Source organism: Phodopus roborovskii, unplaced genomic scaffold (assembly GCF_943737965.1).
Source record: "Phodopus roborovskii unplaced genomic scaffold, PHOROB, whole genome shotgun sequence".
Taxonomy (NCBI): domain Eukaryota; kingdom Metazoa; phylum Chordata; class Mammalia; order Rodentia; family Cricetidae; genus Phodopus; species Phodopus roborovskii.
Genome location: NW_026126409.1, coordinates 400,279 through 424,100, shown reverse-complemented (window position 1 = coordinate 424,100; position 23,822 = coordinate 400,279). Strand labels below are relative to the sequence as shown.

The window sequence follows — 23,822 nt, the reverse complement described above, 5'->3', positions numbered from 1 at the left end:
AGAGGGAGGGGCCTCTGCTGCAGCTTCGCAGCGCGCATGGGCGGAGGCGGCCGCACGGGCCTCCCTGCTTTATCTGCGCCTGCGCCGCGTCGCTGCGGGGCCAGTCGGGACGGAGGAGACAAGATGGCGTTGCGAGCGATGCGGGGAATCGTGAACGGGGCCGCGCCCGAGCTGCCCTTGCCCACTAGTGGGCCGATGGCCGGAGCTCGGGAGCAGGCGCTGGCAGTGAGCCGGAACTACCTTTCCCAGCCTCGTCTCAGTGAGTACGGGAAAGTGAGCGTGTCTGCCTAGCCTGTGCTCACCTGTTCAGCAAGCGGGAGGGAATAGGGCTTCTTTCCCCGTCGCGCACTTCGCGCGCACCTCTCCAGCTTTGCGTGAGCATTTCCGTGACTTAAGTGGGCCGAGGGAGAGAGCACCCACTGGAATCTTCCCAAGGGCTAGGGGCTCCTGGCGATTGCCCCACCCTCTCCGAGTTCCCTACGCTGGAGATTGTTAGGCACTCGTCTGTCTCTGAGGGCCACTTCATTGTCACTCGGATCTTCATCTGCTTCTGGCCTCTTTTAAATGTCTTCGGGTGGAGGGAACGCTCACTCCCTTCCCCTTCTGCCCCCGAGGACCTCTGGGCAGGTGGACTTAGCAGGAGGTGTAGTGTCATCGCTGACGTGGGCAGCAGGCCCGCGGCTAGAAGATGTGGCTTATTCTGTAGGAGCCGCTTCATTGGAGGACACCTAGATATCTGAGAGCCTTGGAGCTGAAAAGTACCCTAGTCAAGCGCGACGCCTAAGGTTCTGGAAAGGAGAGACCATGCCAGGCTTCATACATCTAATTATTGGCAAAGGAGGAACCAAAAGTCGAGGTTTCTTAATCCTTGTTTGGTCTTCTGTCGTTTCCTCGTTTACTGACCAGTTAACCAAATACAGTTGACTGGAAGGTTCCTTGGCAAAGCCGAAAAGCTTTCCTCCGTATCTAGTGTTATGTGCTTAGGCTTAAGTGTAGTGATTATAAAAGACATTAAGCCATGTTTAAGTGGACAAGTCAGTCATTCCCAAAGATACGTGAAGATTTCAATTGTGTAACATCAAACCTCTTCACAGCTCCCTTGGAACCAGGGTGAAAGCTTTGGAAAGAGACTTCTTTAAAAGGTGTCTGTTGTTTTCCAGGTAGTAAGCTTGCATTTGCACTGGTTAATTGGCAGCCTTGCTCTGTGGGTGGCTCGTTGGTTAAAAAGAATTTCAGTTAAAGGGTTTTAGCAAGGCGCCCTCCAGCCTGACTAATCCTGTCCTGAGCTGACAGTGGGTCATGTGATAGATAGCACTGCAGTGTGAGGAAGAAAACACATTGGAGATTGGATTGCTGAGATGCGCCTTTAGGCTTTTTTTTTTTTTTCTTTTTTTTTAAAGAACAATTGTTAGAATTAGAGAATGTCTGGTAGGGGCTTATAGGAGCAGAAGGAAACACTGAAAAAATTGACAGATTTATACCTGAGAATAACTCTAGTCTTATGAATTTGATTTGCATGCTTTGTCCTGGGCAGAACCTGTAGACACTGGTGTGACTTCTAGAAAGAATGTTATAAAAGTACAATAGTATGTTTGTATGTAATCATTCAGTGTCAATTCAAAGAGCATAGAATACTCCACAGCTAATGTGGTAAAGCCTTTCAGGGATATGAATAGTGTTTCCCTGCCATCTACAAGTGTTTGACCAGTGGTTGAGTTTGTCCAGAGGAGGTTCCTGCTGACTAAGCTGTTGCTGAAAGTGCTTAAGTTGCCCTCTTTGCAACCCCACACTCAGTGTCTGACATAGGAAGTGGTCTGTAAATTCTGTAACTTGCAGTTCAACTTGTCCTGGTAGTTTAGTGGGTAGATTTCTAATATGGATACAGTTTGCCAACAGTTGAAATACTGTACTTAAACAAACTGAATTTAAATATCATCATTTACTATTTTTGCCACGTTTTCTATAATTTTAAATGATTCCAGATAAAATATTAACATCTCAACTTTTATTATTAAAGTTTCATGATACCACCTAAAATGGCACATAGTTATAGTTAATTGGTATACCCTCTTTGAATGAAGGAATAGAGTAATTAATATTGGCAGTTGCCCTGTGAAAATTAGATCTTGTTTTTAAATAACTTCAGGTTTACTGGGCTGTTAAAGAGAAATGGAATGTATTTGGGCTTGAAACTAATAACTAATCTTGAACACATCACTTGACTTTGTGACACTGTTGACTTCCTTTTCAACTATAAGCAAGATCAGCAGAGCTTTAGAGCAGAATGTTTCCCCTTGGTTGGCTCCACTTTTCTTGACTCATGTGTTGCTGGCCTTAAGTTTCTTGTGTCAAAAACCAGAGCTCCAGCAAAAGTAAGGGACTCTGCTTGCTTTTTCTTCTAGAACTTCTCTTTCAGGTGTCCATTGCTTAGGTTAGTTCTCTGCTCTTGTGCAATAGAAGGGATTGCTTTCTGAGTTTTTGTTTTGCTATTAAGGTGGTGCCTAAAGAGCTAGGGCTTATTATGCAATGGATTTTACTTTAAATATGTCACAATCTTTAAGGATGTTAGTAGTATTGAAAAACCTCTTTCCCTGCAGGAGTAAGAGCCAGCCAGTCAATCATCTGACAGAATGTATTCTTTAAAAATCTTTGTAGTTCACAGAGTTTTGTTTTTTATTAGTTAGTTGTTGGGTAACTTGTTTGTTTGAGAAAAGGGACTAAATTTGTTGCCCTGGATGTCCTGGAATTCACTGTGTAAGATGCTGGCCTTGAACTCAAAGAGATGCCTGCCTCTTCCTCCTTGAGTGCTGGGTTTAAAGTCATTCACCACCATGCCCAGCCTGTTCGTTTTACCCTGTACTCCTGGCAGGACTGGAACTTGCTATGCAGTTACTGTGCCTCTGCTTCCCAGTAAATCACGACTTTTCCATAAATGTTTTCTGTGTAGTATAACCATCTGCCTGCTGTTGCCATAAGGGGAACACTTTGTCATTGGCTTTGTTGTGTGATGTACTTGCATGCCATACTTTGAATAGTTATCCTGATGAAGGCTGAATGTAATGGCTTGCAGAGCTTGTATCTTCTTGGTTTATCAGTAACCACAGTGGGTCCAGTAGTTGCCCCAGACTAAGTTTAGGGCTACTACTATTCTGTCAGCTGTAAGTGCTGGAGAAGGGTAGCTTTGCAGCAGTGACAGAGTAGACCAGGCAAACTCTCTGGCCCACCAAACTGCAGACATCCTGCACTTTCCATAGCTGGAATCGCAGCTACATAAATCATTGAGGCAGGAGCTCAGAGCATAGCTTAGGCTGGATGGCCTTGAACTCACAGTTTAAGTGCTAAGATTACTGGAATGTGCTGCCATGCTCAGCCTCAGTTTGTAGTTCTTAGAAAAAGAAAAAAGCTTCCAAATGTGCTGCTAATTCAGTTTTAGGGTTTGGATCACTTGGCTGGATGCAGGCTTCATTCAGGTCCAGGTGCATGGGTAGCTGCTTCTCTCTGAAAATGAGTTTTCTATTCTAGAGCCACAACAATAGAGCTGTTGCTGTTCATTAATCAGTTTGTAGTGTTTGCTTACTGGCTTTTCAAAGGCCATATATTCATCGTTGCAAATTTAGAATTCCTTTTTAATTCTCCCCCCACCCCCCGTTTGCTGTTCTGGGTATTGAACTCAGGACTTTTAAGCCTTGTCTTCTATAGTGGATGTCATCTCCACTGTTTCCAGGAAAAGCAGTGACTAATGCTTCTTTTTCTTGGTCATGTGTTTTGCTTGTGACTGGTAAAACTTCACAGTGTGTAACGAGTTTAATTTTAACCATGAGATTCTGAGCCATTGTTGTCAATACTAGAAACTCAAAGAAAGTACTGTCTGTCCTTTTTTAAGTAGAGAATTTTAAGGAATTTTAATGAAGTGTTCTGAGGGTTTCTTATAAATCCAGTTATCTCCTCCCCTGTCCCTTAAGGCTTAGGAAAGGTTTTGGAAAAATCTGGGCTTTGTATTTTTTAAAAGTGGCTTTCCAAAGTATTGTAGCTCCTTTTCCATTTCAACACAGCAGTTCTAGAAAGTCTTTGAAAAACAGCATTTGGAGTTTTTAAAATGAAAACAAGAAAGAATTTTTTAAAAGGTTGGAATCATATGTTTTTTTAAAACAGTATTAGATTGTGTTACAGCACTAATAGTATTTTCCTAAAATTGGTCCAAAATGCAGAAAATCTTAATGCCCTTATCCAAGATAGTAAGACAGTTTCCATTTGGGAACCCCTATTGAAACCATTACAGTTCAGATACATTGAAGCAAATATTTGCATTCTGTTTAAATGTCTCAGTATGGAGTGAGCTTGACTGTTCTGTCCCAGAGTCTGCACCAAGACACTTGCTTCCTGGCCTTGGGCAGGAGGGATTGGAAGCCCCTTGAGTGGACTGACTGGTTAGTAAATGGTTTCCTCATTCTTAAGAGGATGGTATTTGTTCCAGGAATCTTTGTCCAAGCTGATTAGAAGATCTCACATCAGACAAGTAAAACATTCCTGATAAGTTAATAGTTTCACATGAATTATTTCAGGCTTTATGGTGTATTTTCTTTACGTATGTATGTATATGTGTTATTTTGATTTTTATTTTTTGAAGTTTTCTGTTAAAAATTGCTATTTCCTAAGTATTCTGTGTCTAGTCATCATGAACCTTGCCATCAAAAATAGATAACTCCTTGCTAAAATGGGTGAGGGGCTGGAGACATAGCTCAGAATTTATGTGCATTCCTACTTGGGTTCCATTCCCAGCACTCACAACAAGCCCTTTTCAACCACCTCGAATTCTACTTCTAGGGGACCCGGTGTACTCTGGTTTTAGCAGGCAACTGCAAGCCCATGGTTTATATAAAATGTAAACAACCATGCATAATACATATAAATAAAATATTTTAAAACATGTATTAGAATAAATGAAAGTAGACTAGGTGTTTCTTTCTAGGGCATACTTTGCTATGAGTAATACTGATCTCTTTAACCTGGTGGTAATAGTTGACTCTTTTTGCCTAAAGCTTGTCCTGGCCCTGCTATTTATAGACAGGGGACACTGTGCCTTGCTAACTTTTAAATATTTTTTATCATATGTATACATCTAAATTTGTTTATGTTCATTTATTTATTGTGTGTGTGTGTGTGTGTGTGTGTGTGTGTGTGTGTGCTTGTAAGTGTTTGGGCAAGTGCATGTGTGTGGAGTCAGAAGACAACTTTTGGGAGTCGGTTCTCTCTCCTCCGTGTAAGTTCTGGAGAGTGAACTCAGGTTGTCAGTCTTGATGGCATGTGCCTTTACTTGTTGAGCCATCTCAACAGTTTCCTCTATCTCCCTCCCACCCCTGCTTGCATGTCTGTATTTGGGGGTGGGGTGGTGCTGAAGAGTGATTCAATGATTGCTCTTCCAGAAGATTCCCAGCACCATATGGCTGCTCTCACTGACCTTAACTTTAGTTCCAAAAGATCCAGCACTCCCATCTGACCTTCACAAGCACTGTATACACATGGTGCACAGGCATGCATGCAGGCAAAACATGTATACACATAAAATAAAAATAAAAGTTGAAAGGAAAAAAGTTAATATATTTCTTGGCTGGTTGGTCACTCATGCCTACAATTCCCAGCACCTGAGAAGCTGAGGGAGGACAGTTGCTACAAGTTCAAGACCAGCCCTGGGCTATAGAGTGAGACCCTGTCTCCAAAACAAGAGTACTTATCTTACTGGGTGAGATGGTATACACCTTTAATTCCAGCACTCAAGAAAATGAGAGACAGATGTATGTGAGTTCAAGGACAGCCAGAGCTACATAGTGAGACCCACTTTAAAAAGCAACAAGAACACTTGACACAATTGAACCCTCATAGTTTTCCATTGCCTGCTTCCTCCTTGACCATGTCTTTCCACATAGTTCCTATTACTCATGTTCATATTCCATAATGGAAAGTAAAGGCCTTCTACCCACATTTTTCTCAGATTTCCTTTGAGTTTTGTCACGACTTTTTAAAGTTGTTTAGGATTCCTTTTCCCTCTTTTTGTTTGCTTAGCTAAGTGCCACCTCCTCTGTAAGGATGTTTGTTGCCAGGAGGCCTCTGCATGACTGCCATCACATTGCCATTCCCCTGCCCCACATGAAAACTGAACTTTTTAAAGGAAGCAAGCTCCGTGCTTGCTTGGACCCTGGGTTCTGAGAATAGTGGCTTACTTGGAGTAAGATTCAAATGTCCTTGAAGATGGATATTGAAAAGTTGCACAGGAGCGGCTATGTTTTAAAATGCATTAAAAACTTGTATAGCTTTTTGAGTAAGCGCGTTCTAGTAGGTAGATGAAGGGGAGGGTTGTTTTTGTTAAAACCAAAGAGCCATGTCAGCTTGTGCTGCTTCACTAAACACGACTCTTTCTTTCCAGCCTACAAGACTGTCTCGGGAGTGAATGGCCCACTAGTAATCTTAGATCACGTGAAGGTAATGGCATGTCCATTATGGTCTGACTATTGCTGTTCTTCAGATTTCTCCACTACTTTGTAAATTTGTGTTAATGATTGTAAACCATTCTTGGGTATGACTGTATGTATTCTCTGTAGGAAAGAAGGACCGAAAGTCAGGAGACTGGGTTGTGGTACTAGGTTTAGTGTGGATTTTATTTCATGGCTTCAAGTCCCTTGTCTTCAAAGTGGAGGAGAGATCTTACTTTATATAGATTTATGGGGGGGGGGGGGGAAATAGAAGTAATGAGTATGTTTTATAACCTGAAGGATATTATACAGAGATGTGGCACCTTATGTCTCTGTCAAAACCTGATGTGTTATAGGCTTTTTAAAAGTAGTATTTTTCCTCTGTATTAAATGTTAAACTCTTGAACAACTAAGTTTACTTTGTTTTTGAGAGCAAGTAATAGGGACATGCAAGTAAGGGATATACAAGAACTGATTATCTCAGCAGTGGCTTAAAACCCTAAACAGAATAGTTTGTCCTCGATTGATTGTAAGAATTGTTAGTTAATATGTTGTTCTTCTATGTCTGTTGTGAACTTACTTTAATTTTAGGAAAGGAGTTGTGGAATCTAGTTTCTAATTGGTTACTCTGTACTATGCTCTCTACCTGATTTTTACAACCAAGAGTATCAGAAAAAAATAAATATTACAGACAAAATATTTTTAAAAGAAAAGGAAAAAGTGTCAGAGAAAGTAATTTAAATAGTGTGCTCTCTAGAGTTTCTGTTTTTGGCTGTAAGGGTAGGCCTGGGAGAAGCACTCAGTCATGCATGACTTTCTTGACAGATGGTAATGATGATCATGTGTATTTTAGCATGTCACCCTCTGGAAGCAGAAAATAAATTGAGAAACATTTTTTAAGGGTAAAGTGCATATTCTTTTTAACTTTGTCACTATAATAGTATTTTCATTTATGGAAAGGATTCTTACAAAGTAATCTTGAGAATAAGCCTAGCACGGTTCCCTCTGGCCCAGAAGGAGGCATTGGGTGTCCTCTGTCACTCTGCCTAGGCCACTGATGCAGGGTCTTTCCTGGAACTAATACTCGTGTTTTCTTAGCTGGACTGGAAGTCTCAAGCCCCACCCCATCCTCCTAGCTCCAGGCTCCTTTATCTACCACAAGGATGGCAGGCAGTGGGCATACTTCAGAGACCCCACTACACAGGTTCTCAACCTGTGGGTTGTGACTCTTGGAGGCCGAACAACACTTTCACAGGGATCACATATAAGATAATTGCACCGCAATTCCTAATAGTAGGAAAATTATAGTTATGAAGTACCAACAAAATAATTTTGGGAGGGAGGATCACCACACCTTGTGGAACTGTGTTAAAGGATCACAGCATTAGGAAGGTTGAGAACCATTGCCCTGGTAACATTCTTTTTTAAATTAGTAAAATTTAAATTTCTTCCTGGCTTATTGAGTTCAGTCTTTCAGTAGACATGAAATCTGACTCATTTCTTACACACTGCACTGACTGGCCACATACATTCCCTGTATCCACTTCAGTCATATATTATGGGTTAGACAGACATACACTTATTTTAAATGGTATACTAAGAAGTATAAATGCATACCCAGATGAGTAAATATCTGCACCCTAAGAAGTCCTGAGAATAGGGGATTCTGTCCAGGGAAGCTAAGGGTAGTACATGTCTGCCTGTGGCTACATTCTTTCCAAACAAAAAAACTCCTAACTCTTCAGTCAGGTCTTTCATGGAGAATTCATTATGTAAATATTATGATCGAATTGTTGGTCAGTATCGGCTAAGTCCATCTCCAGTCTCTCTCCCCTCCTCAGAGATCAGAGGATAGGGTGTTTGAAACATCTAGTTCTGCAATTGGGTGTTTGGTTCTCCCTGGTCTCTAGAGGTTTCTCAAAACTCACCACGGGTAAGATTGAAAGAACTTGCTGTGAATAATAAAGACTTCCTTTCCTCTTGGTTGTTCCTAGTACCTAGGAATTACAACTGTTTTAGGAGCTCTGGCCAAGAATTGAACAAAAGGTAGAGTTAGATGAGAACCCTTCACTATTGCTGTCCATCCTTGTGTTTGACATTGGCAAGCAGTGGGAAAAGAGTGAGAATGTACAGGAAGGGAAAAAATAGAAACTCATTGTTCCCCGTGGGAGTAAACAAAAGCTTAAGTCATCAGTACTGCTTATTGGAGATAGTAATAGTCGGTGTACAGAAACCATTGTAGTCTCTGTGCTAGATGTAATTGTTTATAGAGAAATCCATGCAGCTCTCGGACTGGTCTGCAAGACTCCAAATACTAGAAATTCCTTTTGCTTTGAGTGATTCCACTTAACTTTGATTGGGTGCATAGACTCAAATTTGTAAAAGAATTGTTTGTTACCAGCTAGTACATTCAGAGATAGGGTGAGGAATTGGTGAAGGGGTAAACCCATCCATGTAACAGGGATGTGAAACCCAAACAGCTTTGCACATGGATGACCTTTGGTTGTCTTGTGTTTTATGAAACAGACTCAGATTCCTCCCCCACACCCAGAAATGGGGTTTCTCTGTGTAGCCCTGGCTGTCCTTTAACCTACTCTGTAGACCAAGATGGCATTGAACTCAGAGATCTGCCTGCCTCTGCATCCTGAATGCTGGGATTAAAGATGTATCCTACCTCCACCCAAGACATACTCTCATTATGTAGCCCATTGTGGCCTGGAATTTACAATTCCCCCTGTCTGGGCCCTCTGGCACACATGAGTTTTGACATAGTGAGTTGGGCATTGTGAGGCCCTGGGAAACATTTTATGCTAGTCATTGTTGTTGGAGCATTCATTTCCCAAATAAAAATGAAAAATAAGTAAATAGGAAATTAAATACAAATGGACTTAAGTGAAATATCAGCCTATTAGAAGGCTAGGCAAACAATACTGATAACCTGTTTATGACTTTCAGGTCAGTGGTTTTCAAAATTGGAGCTGGAGAGATAGCTCAGCTGTTAAGAGTTGACTTCACTTCCAGAGGACCTGGGTTCAATTACCAGCACCCACATGGCAGCTCACAGCTGTCTGTAACTCCAGTTCCAGGGGACCTGGCACCCTCACACAGGCCTACATGCAGGCAAAACACCAATGCACGTGAAATAAAATAAATAATTTTTAAAAAGATAAAAGCATAACAATAATACTTTTATTCTGTAAAAACTCACATTTATGAGAAAATGCCATAAAAATGAAAAGACATTGTTTAAAAGAAGATTAATGTCTACATTCTGTAAAGCTTCAAATGATTAAGAAAATAAAAGATGGACAAAAACAGAGGGGGAAGGAGATTATTTTTTGTTTTGTTTGGGTTTTGGTTTTTTTTTTTACTAATAGCGGGACTGTCAGTTAATCTGGTACCTATGAAAAATGATTGGGCAGAAAATGCTACAACTTTTGAGAAGAGTTACGTGCAAAAATGAGGATTTATTATATCATATAATATGGGACAGCTCTGTTTCATCAGGTCAACAGCTGAATTAAATATGACATGGTCGTTAGATGATTTTTTTTCTTTTTGATACATGATCTCATTGTGTACCTTGCTTGGTTGGCTATAACTATAGACCAGGCCTGCCTCTGCCTCCAAGTGCTGGGATTAAAGGTGTGTACTACCTACCACACCCAGCCTGCTCATAGATTTTTAACTGTCAGCTGTGTAAACATTCATTTTCAAATGTTCATTTATTAACACTTTAACATCTCCAAAACCCAAAGGTCATAATCCCTAACATACAGTAACTTGATGGAAGGGATTCAGCATATACACCCCCGACACCCCCACCTCAAAGCACATAGAAGAGCACATCTCTCAATACATCCTGTTGGTAGATTATGACTAATACCATGACTATGTATTATGTTACACATGGGTCAATACAGTAAAGCAAGTTGCCCAATAATGCATCAAATATGTTACCAATTAAGTATATAAAGCAGCATCTTAACTAGATATGGAAGCTCAGGAACTTGTAATTCCAGCCCTAAGGAGGTTTAGGCAGGAGGCTTTGGGAGTTTTTTTGAGGTCACATACGTACGTACATACATACATACATACATACATACATACATACATACATACATATTTCCCCCAGGGCCAGCTTGGGTTACATTATATCCTGTCTCAAAAATGAACAGTATATGCTGGATAGGGATGTGAGGAATCTTTTTCCTCTCATGTGAGGCCTAGGTGATTACGGTACACATAGCCCAGAAAATGAATGTCATTTTCACTTTGAGTAGCATATACATTGCTATTGGTAATTTTTCTGTAGTCTCAAAATCTTTAAGTATACATACAGAGGAAAATTAGGAAGTATAATTGCTGTGTTTTTGCATGATAATATCCTCGTCTCTGTATCTTGTACTAGTTTGCCACTTTGTATGGCAGTGAATATAAATTAAATATAAATATAAATTAAAGGGACCCAGATTCCAGTCCTGGTGTATTTGTTGGAAGGTGGGGAAAATGCACAGACAACAAGGAGAGGTAGAGATAGAGTGTGTTACGATGCTGATTCATCATCCTTCACTGTTTTCCTGCTTAGTTTCCCAGGTATGCTGAGATTGTCCACTTGACGTTACCCGATGGCACAAAAAGAAGTGGCCAAGTTCTAGAAGTCAGTGGCTCCAAAGCAGTGGTTCAGGTGAGCATCCCTCAAAACCAAGAGCCCTTTCCTAATCAAAACCTCACAGTGAGCTCCATGACTGGACAGTGACGAAAGGCCACTGGATGCTATCAAAATGTACCCGACACAGCTCTTTTGTACTTTCTTCTTTCAGTCCCTAGTTTTAATGTTATTTTATTACAGGGAAAGAGGTTTCTTAAATGTTCCCTAAAAAACAGTCTAGAGCAGGGGTAGGTAAAATTCCTAAAAGTGACCAGATGATCAAAAGTTCTTAAAATTTCTTTGTTCTTTCTTTCAACCATCAATGTTATGCATAACTGACAACCTCAGCTTGCTTGTGGTATTTGGCCCTGCAGCATGACCCTTAGTCTATTAAGTGTTCCTGACCAGTTTCTATTACCCTCCTGATTGATTCTTTTTCTTGGTAGGTATTTGAAGGGACATCAGGTATAGACGCCAAGAAAACATCCTGTGAGTTTACTGGGGATATTCTTCGAACACCAGTGTCAGAGGATATGCTTGGTAAGTGGCCATTACTCCTCATTGTGCACACAGATATGTTTCCTTTTAAAGACATTTATATACTATCTAGAAAAATAAAATATGGATTTAGAAGTCTGGGTCTAAGTTGTTTTTTCTTGTTGCTGTTGTATAGGTCGGGTATTCAATGGATCAGGAAAACCCATTGACCGAGGTCCTGTGGTGCTGGCTGAAGACTTCCTTGACATCATGGGTAGGTGCAGTAGATGGATTTCAGTGTTGGGGAAAATAATTTCTGACTATTGGGAGCCTTGTGACAGAGAGAATAGCTGTTATGCTATCATATAAAGTAAATAATTTGAAGTACAGAGAAATTCATTGTATATTTCTGGTCTTTTAATTTTGTTGCTACTTCTATCAATGAATAATATACAGTCATTCTAATGTCTTCCCTTTTTGGAATACATCAGGTCAGCCAATCAACCCTCAGTGTCGTATCTACCCAGAGGAGATGATTCAGACAGGCATTTCCGCCATTGATGGCATGAACAGTATTGCTAGGGGACAGAAAATTCCCATCTTTTCTGCTGCTGGATTGCCACACAATGAGGTGAGAGTTAGAGTACTTGCTGTGCATAGCGTGTCGTGGGGAGAATCTCTCGGTATATTAGCTGATTGGCATGTATTCAATATTGTCTAGTCACCCAATTCAGGCTTATGCATCTGCCCTCTCACTTATACTTCCGTATCTTTATAAAAATAACAGAGAATTTTGTTGATTAGGTTTAGTATTTTAAAGTATTCAAGTGTTAAGGATAAGTTACTTTGCTGTCAGAATATGACTTTAGTTTATAGCTAGTTTCTTTTCATCCTCAATAGATTGCAGCTCAGATCTGTCGCCAGGCTGGTTTGGTAAAGAAATCCAAAGATGTAGTGGACTACAGTGAAGAAAATTTTGCCATTGTGTTTGCTGCTATGGGAGTAAGTATGGTATTCTTGCTGGGAATAATATAAAATTAACTGTTGTTAGAAAGAGGTTATAAACTACATACACATCGTCAACTTTGTTCCTAGGTAGAGACAGTGCATCTTGGCATTTTAGCAAAACCAAGGAATCAAATTTAGCATGTGGCTGAAACCTAGTAATACTCTGTGTACCCAAAGTGCTTTATTCCAATTTACATTTTAAAATAGTTTTAAAAATGGATGTTTGAATTTTTAAAAGATGGAACGAATTGGTTTCTTAGCTTGGCCTTCATCAGAAATAGGTGTTGAGAATTTTCTTTCTCCCAGCACTGATGAAGTCATTAATATTTAGGTAAACATGGAAACAGCCCGGTTCTTCAAATCTGACTTTGAAGAAAATGGCTCAATGGACAATGTCTGCCTCTTTTTGAACTTGGCTAATGACCCGACGTAAGTAAATATGGTCGCTTCTTTCTGTTTGAGAAAACTGGGGATCGAAGGAGTTAAGGAGATAAATGTTCCAGTGAAAGCCTCTTGACTGATGTAACCCTGTATTTAAATTCCAGTCTGCTTGTTTCACTTTCCAAATGATGGTGTGAACGTAGACACTGACAGTCCTAAAGTGACCAGTAATACTGACCAGATTGTTGTACATGTTAAATGACAACATACCTAAGAGTTACTAGGATATAATACATAATCAGTAAATAACCTTTTCTTCTTACCTGGGAACTATGTCACCTATTTCCTTCCTGCCCCTTTTCTCACCACCCCTTCTCAGAATTAAGAAACAATCACTCTGAGAAATGACAAGTATTTGTAAAATAATTTAATCTTGTGGTATTTACTGTTCCATAAGTACACAGAGTAATTGCCTACAGAGGCATCTTCAAAGTAATAATTGGTTTTCTCTTCTGCATGTATTAAGACTGTCAGAGGGAAAATTGCTGTTGTGCCAGAATTGTTTTGGTTCTGGCTTTTGAGTGACCTGGGACTTGTTCCCTTTCAGCATTGAGAGAATCATCACTCCCCGCCTGGCTCTGACCACAGCTGAATTTCTGGCTTACCAGTGTGAGAAGCATGTCCTGGTCATTCTGACAGATATGAGTTCTTATGCAGAAGCACTTAGAGAGGTAGGTAACCCTTCCTTCCCTCCTTCCCTCCCCCCCTCCCTCCCTCAAACAAAATGGGTCAATTTGTAAGTTTCTGTTTTTCTTTAATCATGTTTTCTGATCTTGTTGCTGACTGATTGTAAATTATCTACATCAGAAAAGACAGTACAATATTTTTCCTTTCCTTCAACTTGAAAATATTAGAGGATAAGATTAAAATTAATAGCCTGTTTACCATATTGTCAGAAAGTAACCCAAGCTTGTGATGGATGGTATTATGCTCCCAGAAATTCCTGTCCACATTTTGTGCGTGTTAACCCTTTCTGATCCCTAATTTTTTGAAATTTTTATGTGTCTGTTTGCATGTGTCTGTGTTTGTTCATGGAGGCCAGAAGTGGGCATCAGATCCCCTGGATGTGGAGTTATAGATGGTGTGAGCTTCCCATTGTGGGTGCTGGGAACTGAACTCAGGACCTAAGCAAATGCTCTTAACTTGCTGAGCCATCTCTCCAGCCCCTCAGGTCTCTGTTTTTAATGATTATAATATTTTTTATAAATGGTCTGGCAACACTGTCTTTGGAACTTCTTTAGAAAACCAAAGGTTTGTTTAGTAACAATTACAACATTTTCATGACACAGAAATTTTAGGGTATTTTAAGACAAGTTCCTTGTATTTTTAATAAATTACTCTTTGACTACATGAAAAGACTTCTAAGGAAACCTGCTCTCTCTAACACCCTAGATTTTAATCCTCAAGATTATCACTACACTGTCACGGTGTCCATGTTGATTCTGTGAAGGACTAGAGTCTTCCTTCATTGAAACAGATCAGTACTTTTGTTAAGGACAACAAAAATGAGCTATGAGGAAAGATACATATATATATATAATTTTTTTATGATAAATAATTTAAAAACCTAGATTTACTTCACATTAGATTCAGTAGCATCAAAGGCAGTGTCCTTGATCATTCATGGTTGCTGGTCTGTAGATCATTGACATTAGTAATAATAAGGTTCTTGTGATGGTGGAGTAATGCCCAAATATATGTCCCTAAGGAAGACCTTTAATTATTACTACTTTGTCCTGGCTATGTGATCAAGGTCATATATAGCCCAGTCTGGCCTTGAAAACTTTGAATTTCTGATCTTCCTGACTCTTCCAAAGTGTTGGGATTCTAGACATACGCCATTAACCTGGGCTCGGTCTTTCTTCTTGAGAAACTTATCTGTGCCTCAATTCTGGCTGTAAATTTGGGGTGAAGATTTGACTAACTAATGTGTGAATCATGCAACAAGTGATTTGTTCTTGTTATGTGTTCCTCATGTACAACATGACATAGTCAATGAATTGAAATTTTTGGCTTTAGAACTAAGATTATAGCTAGAGGTTTTTTTCTAGTACATTGTTGCAATAAACTCTTAGCAGAAAAATGTAATTGTTTTATTTTCTTGGTGTTTTTGTTTTTGAGACGGGGTCTCAGTGTAGTCCAGGCTGTCTTTGAACTTATAGACCTCCTTCCTTAACCTCCCCAGTGCTGGAATTACACGTGTATACCACCACACCTAACTAAATTTCTTTCACAGAATTTATTTATGCACATATTTATTACTGTCATTTTAAACATATAAGTGAAAGCTTATAAAAAGAGCAGAAATGCTTTTTGTTCCTGAACTCCAAAGGTTATCATCTATTCAGAATTGAGAAAAGTATAGTCATTAGCAAACTGAAAATAGAAGAAATGACCATGAATAGCATCACCCTCCCAGACCCAACTGAATTTCTGATCCATTTTAATTTTCAACATTTTTTTATTTATAACCACTAATTTAAGTACTTAGGGAATATTCAAGCAGACATTCTAACTTTTATTCTTCTCTCATCCTGAGTGGAGTTTTCCTTACCTCTACTACTCCCAGTCCCTCCCTTTACCTCCCCCTTCCCTGAATCAACTTTTTTTCTGTTTCCCCCCCCCCCCAAAAAAAAAAGAAAGAAAAAGCAATCAATCCTCCCAGGGATATCCACCAAACACCAAACATGGCCTAACAAGATACAGTAAGACGGGGCATGAATGAGGGCCACCAAAATGGTCCCAAGAGCAAATGAGAGACACCCCATTGTTGGGAGTCCCATAAGAACACCAAGCTAGAGAACCATAAGGTGCATGCACAGGGCCTGGCTCAGACCATACAGGGTCCACACTTGTTGTCAAGCAGACATTCTAGGCAGACTTTTTTCTTACGCTGATGTGCTTGATTTGCTATCAGGTCTCGGCAGCCAGGGAAGAGGTTCCTGGTCGGCGAGGTTTCCCAGGCTACATGTATACCGATTTAGCCACGATCTATGAACGTGCTGGTCGAGTGGAAGGAAGAAATGGCTCTATTACCCAAATCCCTATTCTCACCATGCCCAATGATGGTAAGTTTGCATATTTGATTGTACCAGACTTAATCACTGTAAGGTCTTTTGATTTGTGTGAGAGAGAACGTGTGTGTGTGTGTGTGTGTGTGTGTTAATATTTGTGTGTATGTGGAGGCAGAGAGGTTCTTTCCACGGTGTGCCAGTGGAGGTCAGAGGACAATTTGGCCATAGTTAGTTCTCTCCTTCTATATAAGTCCTAGGGAACTCAAGTAATAGGGCTTGAAGACAATGGTCTTTATCCATGAACAAGCTCCGTAGCCCTAGGGCATTGACTCTGTAGAAGGCAACTGTCTGCCTTTTAGAGTTGAAATTCTTCTGAGAGCTTGACCTCTGAGGTTTACCTTAACTTATACCTCAACAACATTTTCATTTGGTGGTTATTCCTAATTATCCTTATTACTTTCTATAAGAAAAGCAATTTTCTTTGTGATTTGAATTTCAGATTTACATGTATGATCTGTTAATTCAAATGTCTGCTGTTTTCAGAGCACTTAATGAAGAATTTTTCTCTAGTGTAACCTGCTTGGGTTTCCTTATGAGCCAGTCATTTAAATAGTTTAATGTGTGGTGAAGAGCATAGATGTAAAGGCCACAGATTTCTGAGATGTTTGATTGACCCCATTTTGGGTAAGAAGCAGCTCTCTTTCCTGGGCCTATGCAAGAACACGGTACAACAAGACTGCGTGCTCACAGTGGGGCCCTTGAGAACTCCTCTGCCATCATGCCCTGTTGTCCATATTTCATTTTTAAAGACACCTTTGTAAGATATTTTGGAATATAACTCACTGGTGAGCACTGTTGTACTTTGAAAGCATCCCTGGTTTGGTCCTCATTGCGGTGTTGAGCACAGAAAGTAGACTGATTTATTAGGAAGTGGGAGTTCTACAGCTCATAGTTTGGGTCCATAATCCACAGCAAGCAGCAGTTCTGCATTGCTTGGGACATAAACACGACCTGTTCCAGAGAAGCAGATGCAAAGGGGCTGACTTCCCTCAACCAGTTAGAGGCTTACCACTTGTCATGGTCGCTGGGTGCTGCCTGAACTCCACTGACATGTCTGTGTGTCCTACATTTGCATAGAGTTTTGTGCATAGAGTTACGATGGGACTTGTATGTTTTAAGAAGAAAGTACTAGGAGCAAGTGTTTATTGCATAGTGTACAACACACGTTGGAACTCCTGTGACCGAGCAGATGAAATTGTCATTTAATGTGGTCACTGCTAGGCACATTGCCCTGGATTTAAATTTGATTAAAATGAAATTTGAAATTAAGCCCTTCAGTTTCATCATCCACATTCAAGTTCTCAGCAGCCATGCCTGGCAAATACCTTTCCATCCTGCTCCCATATCCGTTCCTGCGATAAAACATCCTGATAAGCTTGGCAGTGGTGGCACAGGCCTTTAATCTCAGCACTCGGGAGGCACAGGTCAAAGCATCTCTGTGAAATTGAGGCCAGCCTGGGCTACACAGAGAAATGTCTCAAAACAACAAAACACCCTAAAGGAAAAGGGTATGTTTCAGGTTATAGTCCATCATTGTAAAAAAGTCAAGGCAGGAGCTTCAAACAACTCTTGTCCATGGTTAAGAGCAAAGCCATGAATGGGACATCCTGCCTAGGGAATGTTTCCATACATGGAGGGGTATATTTTCACATTAGTTAACTTAATTAAGATGATCCCCCACAGAAATGCTCAAACCAACCTAACCAAGAGTGTCTTCCCAGGTTGTATTCAGTTGACAATACTAGACAGAACAAATAACATCATTGCAGAATGCAGTCTCTGTTGCTCTTACGGGCAGAGCTGTGTAGGTGATACAGATTGGCTTCTTATGAGATAGCCATGTGCTTGATACCTTATGTCTTTCTCTGGCAGATATAACTCATCCCATCCCTGACTTGACTGGGTATATTACTGAGGGGCAGATCTATGTGGACAGACAGCTACACAACAGACAGGTACTGACACTCAATGCCACTCATCACTCTCTACTGACTTGATTTCCTCTTTGGGACAATTTTTATTGTACAGTATCAGCTAAAGTATTTCTGTAAGCTAAAATCTTGAAATAGGCAGAATGCCAGAATTAAGAGTTATTGTTTTCATTTATTGTGTCTTTAAATGGGATCCATTGTCTCAAGGAACTTTTTTGGGGGGGGGGAGGGGGTATTCCATGTTAAAGGTGGTATATGGTATAAACTGCCAATTTTATTAATAGAAAAGCAGGATTTTTTTCTGGCTTTGTAACAGAGTTCCAAAATCAACTTTAGGGGAAATTATTATAATCTTTTGTTTTGCTTATGAAATTTTGAGTCCATGCCCAGATTGTTTAGATGGACACTATGGTAGTATACCACAGTTGAAACTATAGATTTTCAAAACAATGTTGTGCTCTCTTTATATTTCTCTTTCTTGGATCTGTTTCTCGAAAGAAATACTGTTCCCCAAGTGTTTCTCACTACTATTTCTTCCCTAGAAGATTCTAGACCTCATCTAGGAAAAAAACGTGTGCAGATTTACGTGAAATGAGGGATACTGGTGACGTTTAGATGCTCTGTACAATAAGACTTTAATTTTACATGGATTTTTTTTTTTTCTTTTTTTACCCAAGATTTACCCACCTATTAATGTGCTGCCCTCACTTTCTCGGTTGATGAAGTCGGCTATTGGTGAAGGAATGACCAGAAAGGACCATGCTGATGTCTCTAACCAGCTGGTATGTGCTTCTCTGAAGATGAGTGCTGAGAGACTGCCTTTGTCTTTGTGCTCTGCTGTCCCACTCATAGCTCTTCTAGTTCTTGTTTCTTATTCCCATCCAAGTGGAATGTCAGTGTCGGTTGGACAAGGAATAATAGCTCTTTAGAACAAAGCAGCCTTTTTTGTAAGAATAACTGATGCTAACAAGCTTGGGGCCTGGAGAGAGGACTCTGATGAAAGCATTTGTTGTTCTTGTTCACTTGACCTCTGAGGGTACCAAGCATGTATGTGATTCCCAGAAATACATGCTTGCAAATCATTCATGCATATAAAATAAAATCTTTGAAAAATAAAACCTAACAGGTTTGGGCAGCTTGTGGTGTCATACCTATAATCCCACTGTTCAAAAGATTAAGGCAAAGCCAGGCGTCGGTGGTGCGTGCCTTTAATCCCAGCACTCTGGAGGCAGAGGCAGGCAGATCTACAGAGCAAGTTTCAGGACAGACTCCAAAGCTACACAGAGAAACCCTGTCTCGAAAAAACCAAAACAAGCAAAAAAAAAAAAAAAAAAAAAAAATGATTAAGGCAAAAGAATTGCAGATTGGAAGTCAACATTGACTTCATAGTGATACCGTATTAGAGAACAGTAATAGCAACAAGAAAATTACTAAGCTTATAACTCACTTCTAATACTCTATGGATTTAAAATTTATTTTATTGGATATTCTGTCCCTTTTTAGGTGCTTTGTAGGTACTGGAAATCGATCCTGGCTCCTCTAGAAGAACAGCCAGTGTTCTTAACTACTGGGCCATTTTTCCAGTCCACAGTTTTTAAATTTTTAAAAGTGTCAACAGGGCTCAGTGGGTAAAGACACTTGCCAACAAATCTTAGAATTCAATCCCAGGGACCCACGTGGTAGAAGGAGAACCAGCTCCTGCAAATTGCCCTCTGACTCTCACACATATACCATGGCACATGCATGTCCACAATTACAAAATACTTATTTACTGTGTGTAAATAAATACACACTAAATAAATGTGATAGAGATTTTAAATATGGAAATAACAAAAAGGCAATATGTTCTTTCACATACTAATCATATCCCATTTCTACATGGATACCATCACATCTGTTACTTAACATATTAAACAACCAGCAGAACCCTGAAGCTTACAGTTGCATATATTCTATGAACTCCTTCATGTCTATAGATTGTACATCAAACATAAAGAAAAACATCTGACCCTGCAATGGAAATGGCAGTCCTGTGAAGTCACAGGCTTTGAGTGAGACCTGCAGACATTTCTCTTTGGTTCTTCTGTATTTTGCTCTGTATCCACTGTGAATTCATGGGCACACTGGGGAAGTATCTTTTTGTCATGTGGGTAATATCTATGCATTGCATGGCTAAAGGCCTCTTTCTGGAGGTGACTGTAAGTCTTTCCTGGGAGCTAGCTCTCTGAGAGGTGAGCTTGGTGAAAAGGGCTACAGCAGGACATTTCCGTGTCCTGTGCTGTTGACACATGCCTCTGTCCTCTTCAGTATGCATGCTATGCTATCGGCAAGGATGTGCAAGCCATGAAAGCTGTGGTGGGAGAAGAAGCCCTGACCTCAGATGACCTTCTTTACTTGGAATTTCTGCAGAAATTTGAGAAGAACTTCATTACTCAGGGTAAGATGATTCCCTTTACACACAAAAATCTCTCAGTTACTAAGCTCTCCTTGCAAATCTGAGGACTCATGTTGGTCTCTGCATTTTCTCCTCTAATAAGACACTCCTCCAAGTCTTAACCACTGGCTTCCTTCCTTCTGTCTTCTGAGCATCCTTAGATTCAGAATCTAATTAGAGTTCACAAAACCCAACCACCATTTTTGGGGGTTTTGTTGTTGTTGTTGTTGTTTGTTTGTTTGTTTGTTTTTTGAGGTTTGTTTTCTTCCTAAGCATTGACTCTCACTACCCTTTGGGCTCTAATTTGCTGTATATGATCTTTGCCTTCTCTCAAGCTCCCATACCTCTACCTACTATAAGTATTCCTTTTTGTATGTTACTATCCTTAAGGACTCAGTAGCCAGAATGAGACTTTTCCTCAGCTGACCACCTTCCTTCCTGCCAATACTCTGTCTGGTCTGTCTGCTGTCAGTGTCTGGTGGGGTCATTTTCCCAGCTAACCTGTCTCAGTTGCTGGGTTGTTTTGTTGTTTTGTTCTAATTTTGTCTTTATTTTTGAGACACTCATGCACATGTGCAGTGAACTAAGACCATGCATTTCTTTTTTGTGTGACAGCTCACTAGTCCAGTCAACTAGGCAGCATTCATAGCCTTCCTTGTTCTTTAGTGATCAGATACTACTTATTTATTTGTAATTTGCATCTTACTCTATTATTTTTGTACTCTCACTATATTACTTTGTTCGGTAGTTCTCAGACTTTGATTTGCTTTTGCACCAACCAAGCTTCTTACAAGGACTGTATCAGAGTCAATAGATATGGATGGGGCTGGAGATTGTGGAGGTTCCTGGGTGACAGTGAAGCTGCAAGTCTATAACCAGGTCTGAGGTTTAAGGCACTCATCCACAGCTTTGTCCCATCATCCTTGGCCATTGGTGCCAGCCTTCCACCTCTCACAACTCAGGGAAACTATTCATAATTTTACTGGTTGTCTATCTTCTAAAAAGCTGCTAGCAGGTCTCCTTACATGCTAGAAATACTCCATCCTTTACTTCAGTGCTAGTTGTGATACTTTTAAGTAACACCTCAAGTGACACACTGAGGGCTTGTACACTCTTTTACTTGCATCATACATTTATTATTTATATTGAAATCACCAAACACAATGACTTAATTGTTTAGGGTTATGAGTGGAACCAATACATGCTAGGCAAGTGCTTAACCACTAAGATATACTATTGGTCTTGTTGGAATTTAGTTTTCATTTCTTTTTTAAAATGTAGAACCTAAAAAACTGGTAAAGTTTTCTAGAGAAGAGAGTGCATACTTCAACCACTCTTAAACTTGTGGTTGAAGATTTTTAGAGGAGGACTATTTAATTCTATTTTAAATATAATAATTTGGTTGGCTTATAATTTCAGCACTTAAGAGGTAGAGTTTGAGGCTAGCCTGGTCCACTCAATGACAGCCTGTTTCAAAATAAAGTTTTGAAAACCTCTGACCTATAATATATTTTGTTTTGTGGCACTTGAGGCTTTCTCAGCATCTCTGTAGATTCCTGCAAGCCTTGCTGTTTCTCCTATGTCCTAGTCTGCTTTTGCTGACCTTGGACAGAATGTTAGGTGTAATTGCATTGTTTAAGGATCTTACTTGTCTGTCTCTGTCTACCTCAACCTCTCACACCAATATGCACTCTTCCCCTGGGCCTCTCCTCACCTCTGATCTCTGTGGTACTTTGTGCACTCATTTCTACATCCAGTCTCAAGTCCTAACCCATGTTTTCTTTCGTGTACTTTACACCTGCCCTGATTGCTAGTCCATAGACAGAATACTGAGAAACACTTGTCATTTGGAAATGCTTTGCCATTAACTCAATATCAATGTTTTAGGTCCCTATGAAAACCGCACTGTCTATGAGACTTTGGACATTGGCTGGCAGTTGCTTCGAATCTTCCCCAAAGAAATGCTGAAGAGAATCCCTCAGAGCACCCTGAGCGAATTTTACCCTCGAGACTCTGCAAAGCACTAGCTACTGCTGCTTGTGTGGCGTGACCCTCTTGTGAAGTACTGGTTCTATTTCCTGATTCCTTTTGCACTCCTCCATTCCTACCTGTGTGCGGGGGTTTACCTGTTACCCTGTAATTAAAAAACAAAGGCTAGGTAACTATTGTGCCAGTGTTGCAACATTTAAACTGCTAACAGGTTAAAAGATCCCTGCTCAGAAAACCTCACCTTCAGTGCTTTCTTTAAAGTAGCTGAGGGCTGGAGTGAAGTGTGTTTTCTGATGTATGTATTTGTACATAGTGGAGAGCTAGTTGCTAATAATGTCTTGTTTGGGTCTCCCAAACCCTACCTCTCAACTCCCTGAAGAGTATCACTGTTTTGAAGTTAAAAAGCTTCAGTCTCAAATTAGGGGCAAGATGGAGACTGGAAGAATTCTCTCCCTTCAGAAAAAACCATGAGGCTCGTGGCTGAGCCTTCCCTCTGGAGTGCTGGTGTGTCTGTGGGTCTGTCCTCTGCTCTATGCTGATGAGTTTTACTGTCTGCTTGTGCTTTCTGCCAGTGCTATGAGTTGGGAATTCCTGTGTGGCATCGTTCTCTTTGAGGCTCCCCCAGAATCATGCAACATTGCACAGTTGACATTCTCCTGGCAGTGGTGATGTGTCTTGTGCTGGTGACTCCCACTGGGCTGCAGTCAAGAAAATTAGAAAAGGCTTGGGTACAGTGAAGAAAAACCCTCCACCACATCCTCATCCTGATGTGTTATGGTGGTTTAGATTTCTCCGTTGCCGCCTCATCCTGAAGATGGTGATGACTTGCCCTGGTTTGTTGTTTTAAACTCTGTTCAATCCTCGAACTTTCTGACCCAGCTCTGCCTTTTTCAGGTGATCTTGTGGCATATGTAGTAATGTTTCTTTCATTCCTGCTCCTTCCAGGCGTGAACCCTTAGCTGTATTCTGTATGCCTCTGCCTTGTCCGCTGTGTGTTCTCAGGTGCAGCAGTAACTCCCCCACTCTGTGCATTCCATCTTCCAGCTGTTTTCTCTGAGGGGATGGGAGGTGGTCAGCATGATTATATTTTAATGTAGAAAATGTGACATCTCGTTATAACTGAAAATAAATGTTAAATTAAATGGAAGTTCCCTGTAATGACTCTGTCTTCTCATCAGAAGGGGAACATCAGCAAGCAAGTGGGTAACTTGAGTCCTCATGGGTGTGACCTTCATAATGAATGTGGCCTGTGTTGGGGTGAAAGAAATGTGAGTGTACTTCATATTCCTGAGGCCTTGAATTCTGAAGGCATCTATGTGTACAGCTATAGAGTCTGGTCCACAGCAGCAC

General features: G+C 40.5%; 1 protein-coding gene across 1 annotated transcript; it reads left to right on the top strand.

Annotated features, from left to right (window-relative positions):
• On the top strand, nucleotides 1–23,619 carry Atp6v1b2 (ATPase H+ transporting V1 subunit B2). Its single transcript, XM_051181914.1, has 14 exons — nucleotides 1–259; nucleotides 6,422–6,477; nucleotides 11,056–11,154; nucleotides 11,565–11,658; nucleotides 11,792–11,869; nucleotides 12,087–12,226; nucleotides 12,496–12,597; nucleotides 12,935–13,032; nucleotides 13,592–13,715; nucleotides 15,962–16,112; nucleotides 17,991–18,073; nucleotides 18,727–18,831; nucleotides 20,357–20,486; nucleotides 22,371–23,619. The coding sequence occupies exons 1-14, from the start codon at nucleotides 37–39 to the stop codon at nucleotides 22,508–22,510; spliced, it is 1,623 nt and encodes a 540-aa protein (XP_051037871.1). The 5' UTR covers nucleotides 1–36; the 3' UTR covers nucleotides 22,511–23,619.
• Nucleotides 23,620–23,822: the final 203 nt, after the last annotated feature.